Genomic DNA, 12,489 nt, shown 5'->3' on the forward strand with positions numbered 1-12,489 from the left:
TGAGAATGAGGCTCTGATTGTTTAAAGTTTTATATGTATATTTGAATAAATAAATTCAGATGGATGTTCACCCACTTCTTTAATCTATAAAATGTTTATGTCATTATCTTTACATATTGTAATCATCTTTATCATGCATAGTTTACTATGTCAAAGTTTGAACATTCGAATGCATGCATCCCATGGAAAGCTAAAGTTCTAAAGCCTTACTGTTCAGCCAAAAGAATCAGTTTTAAAACAGAAAAATTAGGACAAGCAGCAGTGATTCCGCCCTGTGAGTAGCCGTTTAGACAGGAAGTCGTTAGGCGAAATGTGGCATGTTGAAGGCTAGTCTTGTCTTTGTTTTAATGTTTTTTGTTGTTTCCTTTTGACTAAATAGAACGGTAGAAGAATCTAAGGTCAACATAGGATACAGATGGCATTTGTTTGTTAAAACTATCCCTGTTAGTCTTTGCCTTTCATCAATAGTGAAATACCAAAGTGTTGGGCAGTTGGGAAAAATACCAAGGATTTTTGGGTATGCGGGAATTACCCCTTGTTTTATTCTATTTTTTGGCTGAAAATTAGGCTTACTTAGGTTCATGAACAGAATGTGGTGTAAAAGTTAAAATGTAATTGACACTCACTTTAATCTCAAAATAAGTCCTTTAAAATTTAAAAAGTAAAAATCAGGCAGGCTAAGGGACTACATAATAAATGCCAACATTTAACATTTGGGTTTAGAGTCGGATGAAGAGATCAAATTCTTGGGTGTGTATGGTAGTAAATGTTAATGGGCCCAGAGTGCACAAACAACACTATTGCAAATTAGAAACCAACATAAGAAGCCCTGAGCCCTATTAGTCCCAAGTCCCGGAGTCTCAGCCTTCCCCATTGCAAACCAGTACTAGTACAAACGAGTGCTCCATCCCTTCTCCTCTATCAGCTTCCAACACCCTTCTCTTCTCTCTTCTTCTTCAACTATATAAATTCATCTCCATCACCCACTTGGGATCTGCCTCGTTTCCTGCATCGCAGCCTCTCTGTGTTTCTCTATCTCTGTCTCTGTCTCTCTCCCTTGTCAGATTGTTTGTGGAGAAGACTTTAGATTCTGTTGAACAACAACTGTTTTCCACCTTGAGCTTCTTCTTCTGCTTCGTTTTCCGTTCCCATTGTTGGTTAATAAGAAGAAGAGCCATTATTTTACTCTGATGTTTTGATAAGAGAGTGATTGGATTTTTCTCAGCGGATGATGATGAGGTCTGCCTGTGGCTCCTCCTTTTCATTTTCTTGGTTTTTGTTTTGTTTTGATTCTCGACCTTGACCCAGTGATTGCTTGATTCTTGGGATCGGATTTCCATCTGTTTTTCGTAAGTTTAATCTGTTTTTCCGTTTTCAATACTCGATCGGTTTACTGGATGAGATCTTCTTCTTTGTTCGATTTTTCAACTTCAGGTTTCTGAAAATCAGCTTCTGTTTCCAATGGGATTTTGCTGGGAAGCAGAAGAAGCGCCTCAGCTGCCATGGAAACAGAGCTGGCTTTTTTGATGAAAATGGGGTTTGAATTCGCCAGATTCAGCTGTATGTTGTTAGCAGCAGAAATGGTTTTGAAAGTTCAAAATGGTCCAACATTCAATCCAATCTCAGTTTCTGAGCTCTTTCTGACCAATTTCGATGTTCTGTTCTTCATATTCAAAGATTCATCCAGGATCTCCAATTGCACCTTTTCTCCTTAGAGAATCGAATTTGACTTGACCCTCCGAGTTCATTTTCTTAATCTGCATTCGATTTTGTTAATCCGGTTGTTGTTGAATTGTGTTCGCAGGTACCAGAGAGTTAGCCCAGATTGTGTTCCTCTCAGCAATGGCAAGAAACCCAGCATAAGAGCACTACCAAAAGAAGACATGATGACAGAGAACACAACAACCACAACAAGCAGCACAGTTTCTTCGTTGGAATCCAAACCCTTCAGATTCCGATCCCAACCCACGGCCCAAGACCCGACCCTCTCCCAATTCGGAGGCCTACCCACTTCTCCCAGCCCCGAAAACCGCCCCACCCACAGCCCCGGCCGCACCCCCAGCCCCATCCGCGCCGGCTCCGGCGGCGACGTGCTGCTCCAGTGGGGCCACAAAAAGAGGTCCCGGGTCTCGAGAACCGAGATCCGGGTCTTGGCTGATGAGTCCTCCTCATCAGCCCAAGCAAGACAAGCCAAGGTCCAAAGGCGAGCCGCCCACGCTGCCGCCGTGGCAGACAAGTCCATGCCTCCGCCGCCTCCTCCCCCCCGGTCCCTTCTTCCAGCTCAACGTCGTCGTTTTCGAATGGTAGACTCAGAAAGGAAGCCTCAGGGTTGCTTCCAAACAGGTACCACCTAACTTCTCTTTTATGTTTCTTTTCGTCATTGGATGAAGAATATTATTGCCTTGTATAATTTCCTTTTTACTGCTCAAGATATATTGGTTGGATCTTGTATGGTTTTCTGGTTTGGAAAAAAGTTAAAAGTCTTTGTCCTCCAATCACGCTACTCTTTGGTGGCCTCAAGTTTGTGCGCTCATCTTATTATGGAGATTTTACCGATTTTGGGTTTGCAGGCTTAGAGGGTGTGTTCTGGTGTGGGCAAGATCTAGTTTTTTTTTTTTGAAAGGCTGCAAGATCCTAGTTATAAACCCATTTTCTTGTTGTTAAACTGGTCTGTTCTGTTCAATCTAAGCAGCAAAGAGTACTCTTTTTTGGTTGACCTTTTTACCCTTTAGTTTGACCTACAATTTCACAAACCCAACTGTCTTATTATTAGTGTCGTAGTGGGCATCCAAGACCTCAACAGGGTTTGGTTTTTGCTTTCCTGTGCGTTTTGCTTTGTGTCTTCAACTTTTGCAGTTGGGTTAGGTTTTAGAATATTGGTCATAAATCCCTCATTGTGCCCTTTTGTCCTGACCTTGAAAGGGCACCCAATCCTTCTCGTCTCTTGGAAACTCTGTCTTCCCCTATTTCTTTGTTTTTAATTAATTGGATTTCTTAGGACATGGATTTTTCTTGGGGGTTGTGAGTATTACTAAATTAGAGCTAAATTGGAAGAATACATCATATACATGGTGTATGGTTAATAGGGTTTTTCTTCTTTTAAGTGGGTATTAAATTCTGTCTTTTTCTGCTTCTCTTTCCCCTTTTGATTTATCTACCTAGTCTTCAGAGTGCGGAACAACTCCATCTACTAACTCCAAAGTCTCCACCTTTTTCATCCAATACCAAATACCCACCAGCCATTGATTTAGTCTCTTCTCTTTGGCCATGACCAGGAATTTGGAAGATCGATCCGCTGTGGTTAATGGGTCACCCTCGAGAAGCACTGCCGTCGGGAACGGTCGTGCTGCTTCTAGATCTATAGCTGGGAAAAGGTCTCCTCCTCCAGAGAAAAGTGAGAGAAAGATGCCATCTTGCTCGGGAAGGTCAGCCAAAGATGACAAGGCAAATGGGTCATCTGATCACCGTGCGAACCATGTCGATTCCACCTCATTACAATCGGAACAATTAGCTGGTGCTGCTAACCATTCTGCCGCACCAGCAGCTGAAAAAGTGAACTATGAAGTGGTGGAGTGGCCGAGAATTTACGTGGCTTTGTCTAGGAAGGAGAAAGAAGATGATTTCCTTGCAATGAAAGGCACGAAGCTGCCTCAGAGACCCAAGAAAAGGGCCAAGAACATTGACAGAACTCTTCAGGTAGAAATATCCATCACTCAATCCTGGTTCATCAATTTGATTTTGGTTTTTGGGTAGCTTAGAAATTGAAACATAAATTTTTTAATTTTTGTGTGTTTTTTGTTTTGGCAGTATTGTTTCCCAGGGATGTGGCTATCTGACTTGACAAGGAATCGCTATGAGGTCAGGGAGAAGAAATGTGTGAAGAAGGTAAATGCTGTGCCCTCTGCTCTTTCTTGCCTCTTTGTCCTTTCTTTGTTTTGGATAATATCTTTAGCTCTAATGCCCAAATGAATAGGATGTGACTTCCCAACTTGCTCATTAGCCACAGACCAAAAAAAATAATAAAACTTGCTCATTTATTAGCTGTTTCACCTCAAAAGCTCCTCCCCACCTAAAAACCCTCCTTAATAAAATATGGGGGAAATTAGTTTTGCAAAACAACTGGATCCCACTAATTTTGAGATAATTATTTATTTGTTTGTGTATTTTCAAATGAATTTCTCTTCTAGGGTTAGCAGAAAATGGCTTTTTATACTCTGACAAGTGAAGAAGAAGAACAAATATCTAAATTCCGGTTTACCTGTTTTTTTCTTTTTCTTTTTGTTACAAAACTCTGATCTGCTTTTAATAAAGTAGAGCATAATGATTTCGAGGGTCCCAAAATTCAAAATGAAGAAAATAGTCACGAGGGTCCTTTGAGTGCAATGATAAACGGCAGAGGTGAAAATACCCATTGAATTTTTTTATTTTAATAATATAATTTCGGTCTACCTAGCAAAATGTCAATTTATGCTAGAAAAATATCCCACTATAATTGAGGGTGGAAAGTTGGAACTCGAGATTCAGCCGTTATGCTTGATATTTTATCGGAGCTGATGTAACGTTAAACTACGGAGAAATTCAATTTTTATCGGAGGTAGATAGCATTACAAATGAAAAATTAGGAATATATATAGTGAAAATTCGTTCCTAAACATTATGTTTATTTTGGATATGCAGCAGAAGCGAAGGGGACTGAAAGGGATGGAGAGCGTGGAAAGTGATTCCGAGTAGCAGTAATCGGGCCGATTAATTTTTATATTCATGTAAACAAAACTTGTGGAAAATGATTTAAAAAAAGTGTGAGAGAGACAGAGAGACCTATCCGAGCAGCACAAGGCAGGGAGAGAGGGAGAGACCTTTTTGTAGTCCACCTGTCCTTCTTTTGTAGGACCACGTGGCTTTCCCTCTTTGGTGATCTACGAGTTTTGTACAGTGGACGACATGTCGCTAATGATATATGAGCCGACGACAAGAAGTGGAGTTTCTTTCTAAAGTTGGTGAATTTCTTTGGTTTCTGTCGTTTAATTATTCTCTTTGGTATTTTCATGCCAAAATCTAAAATCAATGACAAAAGCTTGTTCACTTTTCCTTTTCCTTTTGCTTTTTTTCTTTAGAATTTTTCTTTGAATCCTGGAGTGAGAAACTCTGGTTTATGAGCTCATTTGCGTTTATTAATACAATTGGAATAAAGAAATGTGAATCGATGAAAATTTATTAAACTTTCAGTGCTCTTGTAAGTAAACATACAATTGTTTCCAAATATCGTACAGAAATAAATTTACGAACAGTAGTAGTTTGGTCGAAACATTGAAGTCCCTTGTTGCTTTGACAAACAGTGTCTGAGAAAGTACCTAAAAGACTCTAAGTGGGACTTCGAAACTTGTAAACGGGGTCGTTGATGGCTTTGGAATACCTGGCCCCTAGTCATTTCAGACTTTTTGGTATTTAATGTTACTCGGTTTTAGACTTGCATACATTTCCACAAGTTCGAAGAAAAGTCTGTATGATCATGGACAGCTTCTGTGCAAAGTGCAAACCTATTCGAGCCTACCAGCTATCGCTTCCTCATCAACAATGTTGCTCACTAGTCACTACTTGCTCTTTCTTTTTCTGGCATCTTCATCTCTGCAAACTACTAAACTGTGTTTGGGAGGTGAACTTCCGAGTGGTCTAAGACCATCATGCATCGAGGAAGAGAGACGAACACTTCTCACCTTCAAAGGAGATGTTACTGATAGTTCCGGCAGACTTTCTTCTTGGGTGGGTCAGGATTGCTGTCAATGGAAAGGGATTTCATGCAACAGCCATACAAGTCACGTTGCAAATATGGACCTCCGGAATCTGAATTATGATCAACGCTTCTTTGGCGGGAAGATCACTTCTTTGGGGGGTAAGATTAATCCTTCTTTGCTTAGCTTTAAGAACTTATATTACCTTGACCTAAGCGGAAACAACGCTTTTCAAGGACTTCGAATTCCTAACTTTTCAGGAAGCTTCAAATTAGATTCCCCCAGCTCTTGGTAACCTCTCAATTTTGAACCATCTTGACCGTAGTTGTGATCATTATTCGGGTGTTGATCCTAATTATTCCAAAAACTTGAATTGGCTTTCTCATCTCTCTTCCCTAACCTCAATCTTGGAGGTGTGAACCTTAGCAGCGCATGAGTTGGGTTGGCTACATGATGTCAACATGCTTCTTGCACTCTTAGGCCTCGTTTGGTTCACGAAATTGAGGGCATGGGAAATGAAATTTCTTCATTTCCTATGTTTGTTGTGCACAAGGAAAGGAACAACTTTCTTTTAAGAAGGGAAAATACGGGGAAAAATGAATTCTGTCATCCTATAAATAATTTATTTTCCCTTCCACTTTTCCAGCATAAAATGTTCATTAATTACATAATAAAAATACATAAACTTTTATTACATAAATCATGAACTTTCCAAATAAGTTTACATATCTATCTAACAATCACCTGAATGGTAGTATACCACCCCTTATATGCAATATGTCAAGTTTGTTTGTCCTTATTTTAAGAAGCAATCCCTTGTTTGGAGAATTCCCTCAAGCATGGAGTCTGTGGTCACATATATTGGTTGTAGATGTCTTAGACAACAATTTGGCTGGCAATATCCCCAGTCCAATGGGTGTTCCCAGCTCATTAAAAGTATTGAAGCTGAGCAACAGCAATTTTGCGGTCAGATTCCTTCTTCTATATTCCAAAACTGCACCGAGTTGTTGAGTATTGATCTTGGAGGCAATAGATTTACAGAAGGCATACCTCTACAGAGAAAATCAAATGTCTCATCCAAGTTACATATGCTCCAATTGCGATCAAACTTTTTAAGCGGACATATTCCCCATCAATTGTGCTCTCTTCCATCTCTTCATATCATAGACCTTGGCAACAACAACTTTTCAGGGACCATTCCCAAGTGTTTGTATAATCTGATTGCTTTGGCCTACGGTAATGGCGCTCGTAGGTATTTTTTGTTAAATTATCTTTAGACGACCAGCTTGACACTGAAGGGACAAGAACTCGTATATGACACGACTCTAAAATTGGTAAATAACATTGATTTCTCATCAAACATTTTAGAAGGTGAAATCCCTAACGAAGTAAGCAACCTCATTGCATTGGGCACGTTGAACTTGTCAAGAAATCAATTAAATGGAAACATTCCTTCAAAGATTGGAAACTTGCAATGGCTGGAAAGTGGAAACTCTTGATCTCTCACACAATCACCTCTCCGGGCAGGTTCCTCAAAATTTCTCTTCATTAACCTCTCTTTCTCACTTGAACTTGTCTTACAACTTGTCCAGAAAAATTCCTTCAGGCAACCAACTTCGAACATTCACTGATCCATCCATTTATGTTGGCAATCCATCCTTGTGTGGGGTTCCTGTTTCAACTGTCTGCCCGGGGGCGAGCGCACTCGCACCAACTAACTCTGACGATGATGATCATAATGAAGATGATACCGATGAGAACAGGAAGTTTGATATCTATGTTAGCGTTGTACTTGGCTTCATCATAGGCTAGATTTTGGAGTGTTTGTGGTCCATTGTTTATGAAGAAATCATGGAGGCATGCGTATTTTAAATTCTTTCATAGCATACAAAAGAAGTCAGCATTGGCAATCGCATTGAGAGTGGCTCGTTGGCAAAGGAAGTCTTGATTGGAAAAGGAAATTAAAGAATAAAATGCACTGAAGGTGGTTTGGGGCATTTGTTGCCTTCTTGATGGGGTACGTTGTTTCTCTTTTGGTTCAGGTGCTTGTGAGATCATACCTATGAACTAGCTATTATATTTTGTATGTATCAGTTAATGTAAATAAGCTGTTTTGAATTCAAATATAAATACATTAACCAATATATATAAACTTATTAAGTAATCGAATTTAGTTTATATATTAGAATATCTGTTAAAGAATTTGAATTTGAATTGTGTGGTTATCCAGACAAATCTATTAGGATATGAAGTTATTTTGACAGTTCCTTGATGGAAGGAACTGAGATGTAACTGCTGTGTTCAATAGCTTTATATATAGAATGGTATTTGTATTTGATCCCTGCTAGAACATAAAACGCTCTTATTGAGTTTGTCCCATCAAGCAATAACGAGAGATATGGTGTGTATCTAGGAGAAGATAAGATAGATAACGGCAGCAGATCACCAAATGGATAACGGCAGCAATCCACCAAGTCAGTTTTATGATTTTATTTCATAACATTGATATAACATTTGGAGAAAAATTCAGCTACCGTCCCCAAACTATTTTGCAAAGGCCAATTTGATACCCGAACTCTCAAAAGTATCAATGTGATACCCAAAGACCTAAATTGGTATCAACGTGATACTTCCGTCCAAAATTTCTGACGGCGCCGTCTGTTTGCTGACGTGGCAAGCACCTGGGTCCCAAAAAAAAGTGAAATGACCAATTTACCCTTCTTCTTTTTTTAGAAAAATTCATCTACCGTCCCCAAACTATTTTGCCAAAGCCAATTTGATATCCGAACTCTCAAAAGTATAAATGTGATACCCAAATACCTAAATTGGTATCAACGTGATACTTCCGTCTAAAATTCTGACGGCGCTGTTTGTTTGCTGACGTGGCAAGCACGTGGGTCCCCAAAAAAAAGTGAAATGACCAATTTACCCTTTTTTTTGTTAATTCATTTTTTTTCCTTTTCTTTTCATTTCTTCTTCTTCGTTCTTCTTCTTCTGGGATTTTCTTCTTCTTCTTCTTAGGGTTTCGCAGTGCCAAGCAGTTTGGGGCTGAAGCTTCCAATCGAACCCGATACCGGTCGAAGAACCTGCTGGTGTTGAGATGATCAACGACCCGTCGGCGTAAATTGGGGCCGCCGAGTTGTTGAGCGAGACGAGGCGTTCAGCCGGAAGATATCGTGAGAGAGTGGCCGTCGAGCATGGTAGCGATCTTGGCGCCGAACGGGAGGGACTTGAGTGATCAGACAGGGAAAGCGATGGGAGGAGGTGGTTAATCCACAGGAGTGCGAGGGAGATGGATTTGTAGCAGGAATTGGAGAGGATCTCGGCGGCGTTAGTGATGGTTTGGGCGGAGGAGAAGGAGAGGAGAGAGAGAGAGGAGGAGAGAGAAGAAGAAGAAGAAGAAGAATAGCTAAAATGGCTTCCCTAGAATTGGACAGCCTTCCCTTCGGAGACCGTACGTACTCCGCCTCGACGACCACTCTCTCACAGTACATTCCGGCTGAAAGTCTCGTCTCGCTCAACAACTCGGCGGCCCCAATTTACGTCAACGAGTCGTTGATTATCCCAGCACCAGCAGGTTCTTCGACCGGTATAGGGTTCGATTGGGAGCTTCAGCCCCAAGCTGCTTGGTGCCGCGAAACCCTAAGAAGAAGAAGAAGAAAATCCCAGAAGAAGAAGAAGGAAGAAAAAGAAATGAAAAGAAAAGGAAAAAAATGAATTAACAAAAAAAAGAGGGTAAATTGGTCATTTCACTTTTTTTGGGGGCCCACGTGCTTGCCAGGTAAGCAAACAGACGGCGCCGTCAAAATTTTGGACGGAAGTATCACGTTGATACCAATTTAGGTATTTGGGTATCACATTGATACTTTTGAGAGTTCGGGTATCAAATTGGCTTTGGCAAAATAGTTTAGGGACGGTAGATGAATTTTTCTAAAAAAAAGAAGAAGGGTAAATTGGTCATTTCACTTTTTTTTGAGACACATGTGCTTGCCACGTCAGCAAACAGACGGCGCCGTCAGAAATTTTGGACGAAAGTATCACGTTGATACCAATTTAGGTCTTTGGGTATCACATTGATACTTTTGAGAGTTCGGGTATCAAATTGGCCTTGGCAAAATAGTTTGGAGACGGTAGCTGAATTTTTCTCTAACATTTGACATAGTATACTTGAGTTATAAGTTTATGTTTCATATTGAATCTGACGGTGCTCTCCATGTGATTGCTCGTTGGTGCTGTTTGTGGTGGTGGTGAAGATGACGGCCAGTATTGTTGGGTTTGCTGGTGTCTTCATGTTTTGGATTCTCTTTATTGTGTAAGCCATGTATAAGTTTGGTATTGTCATGTAATTAGTAACTAAGCATGCACCTTGTATCAGATGATTAATTCAAGCAACTTTGATGCTGAATAATACCTTGCTGAAAGTGTATATCCACGTGCGGTGCATTTCGAAACTTGTAAAAGAACTTTGAATATCAATTGATTTCAGTATTTAATCTTAAGTAGTCAATCCATGAATTTTAATGTTATGCTTGAACCATTCCTAATTCCTTGTAGGAAAACCCTGCTAGCCTGCTATTGAAACTTATTTCAGGCCCAGCTACCAACCATCACCTCAAAATATGGGCTACTACGATTTTAATTTGGTAGGTCAACTTGCCAGAACCCTCAGACCACCAGAACCCTTGATCAAAAATTCCTACCAAGCCTGTATATAGTAAATGAACTAGCAAGATTTGCCCGCGCTTTACAGCGGGATTTGATCCGTCTATATTGTATTTTTATACATAATGATAATATTATTGATTTTGTAATGTTTTGATTACAATGAATAAACTGGTATCAAACTTGGTGTATCAGAAGTCTCAGACAGCTGCTGTATGTTGTGAGCAGGAGGGTGAAGCTGAGAAATTAGTTGCAAGCATTATACAATCCTGCAAAAGATCGTGTTTATACTTTATAGAGGATTTCAGTAATGAAAGTAGTGTTCAGAAACCAAGTAATGAATTTGTGAAGATTAATTAGTTTTACCTGTTATTGGAATGAGGGCGTTTATAATGAGTAGATTGATGATGAGTAGAATAACTCCTGCCTTTGAGGAATTCCAACTGCCTTGCTGCTTATCAACAGAGCAAAGAAAACAATAGATGATTAAAATAAGAACTACTCTACTAAAATAATAAAGCATACACTGTTGAACTTGACGCCTCCACCAAATAATTCAAGACGGGACCATAATGCATGAACCATTTCAGTGATATCATCGATCATAAATGCATCTTCTAGTACTAATTAAATCTCTTCTCCCAATGATTAATTTGTCCAGAACTTAAATGATAAAAAATAAAGAAAACTAACTAAATTGAACTAAATCTACCTGCAGCAAACTTAGTGACCACAATACACCAAAAACCTAGGCCTTTTTCTTCTTACTGATCGGTTAATCAACTAAACTTTACTGTGGTCTGCACAATAAAGCAAATGGAAATGTCAGACGAAGAATTTAAGCTTCAGAAGAAAGCTGCATTCCACATACATAAAAAGGTATAACAGAACCCATCTCCATTGATTTGTGAAGTTTGGTTTTAATAACTTTATAGCTTAGATATCAAGAAATCATAAAACATAAATAGGACAACAACAGTGAAGACTAACATGTCGTTATGGAAACCAAGTAAGAAAAACTTCCTGCATTCTATATTTGAAACGACCATATGAATTAGTTTCTTTAGATAATATAATAATTACTAATTACAATCAATGCTGCAGAAGAAAACAATGGACTAAGAAAACAATGGAGAAATAAGTACCAATCTAATCTGTTCTTTGGTCATATTCATACATCAGTTGGTAACTTTAAAGTATATAGTACTTGTAATGAACCGCTCACGTCATCACAAACTCACAATCTTATCACTTATCAGCAGGAGAAAATATTTTACTAATGGAAACCAATGACAATTTACTAAATGATTTGGATCTTGGAACTGTTGAAAAGTTAAAACCCAGGCTGCAGAAGGAAACCAAATCGCATACATTAAGAGTTGAATCAGATTAGCTTTAGTTAACAGAAGAAAGATCAATAGCAATCCATACCAACCAAATAGCTTCACCCGCAAATAATGTATTGAAGTATAAGGTTAAACATTATGTCTGTTCATAATAAAAAAAAAAAAAAAATGAAAACAGCCATCATGCAATTGAAGCCATCAAATCAAGTGAACCCCATTCTTATCTTGCTTTTGCTGAAAATAAAACCTCTTCTTCTTTTGCCGATTACTCTGATCATGAAAAGAAGAAAGAATGAGAAGAGGGTTCTTACCATTACATTTCTACATAGCCTACAATCAATTCCACGGTTGGAAACTCAGAACAAAAACAAAGGCAAAAAACCCAAAACCCAGACTCCTATTTAGAATAAAAATCAGCGAAACCAACACAAAGGAAGATCGGGACATCAATGAAAAAAAATTGGTAAAAGAGAAGAGAGAAAACGGATTGCTACCTGAAAACCCTCTCGGATGTTTCTCACGTTTCAGGGCTGTTTCGCCTCTGCTTACCTCTGCTGATTTCAATTTATAGTCTGCAGGAGTTGATGTCGGTGCAGAAAGATGCTTCCAGAAAGGGAAAATGGCAGTAAATTGAGGTAGAGTTCAGATCGATCTAGAACTTGATAAAGAAGACAAAGACTACATATTTTCAAAGAAAGAAGTTTGGAAACTGACAAAAGAAACAGTAACCAGAAAAAAAAAAAAAAAAGTGT

At 39.1% G+C, this 12,489-nt stretch overlaps 1 protein-coding gene and 1 long non-coding RNA gene across 3 annotated transcripts; one reads left to right on the forward strand and one right to left on the reverse strand.

Moving 5' to 3' along the window:
• Positions 1–2,162: 2,162 nt before the first annotated feature.
• On the forward strand, positions 2,163–5,094 carry LOC112164969. The gene is made up of 4 exons (XM_024301340.2): positions 2,163–2,343; positions 3,276–3,696; positions 3,808–3,885; positions 4,678–5,094. The coding sequence occupies exons 2-4, from the start codon at positions 3,406–3,408 to the stop codon at positions 4,729–4,731; spliced, it is 423 nt and encodes a 140-aa protein (XP_024157108.1). The 5' UTR covers positions 2,163–2,343; positions 3,276–3,405; the 3' UTR covers positions 4,732–5,094.
• Positions 5,095–10,443: 5,349 nt separating this feature from the next.
• LOC112167179 lies at positions 10,444–12,225 on the reverse strand. 2 transcript variants are annotated; one of them, XR_005810850.1, is made up of 2 exons: positions 10,758–12,225; positions 10,444–10,660 (listed from the first exon to the last, which is right to left on the reverse strand). It is a non-coding gene; the product is annotated as an uncharacterized LOC112167179 (long non-coding RNA). The 2 variants fall into 2 exon arrangements; XR_005810851.1 differs by having other exon boundaries at positions 10,444–10,681.
• Positions 12,226–12,489: the final 264 nt, after the last annotated feature.

This window comes from Rosa chinensis, chromosome 5 (genome assembly GCF_002994745.2).
Source record: "Rosa chinensis cultivar Old Blush chromosome 5, RchiOBHm-V2, whole genome shotgun sequence".
NCBI classification, from domain to species: domain Eukaryota; kingdom Viridiplantae; phylum Streptophyta; class Magnoliopsida; order Rosales; family Rosaceae; genus Rosa; species Rosa chinensis.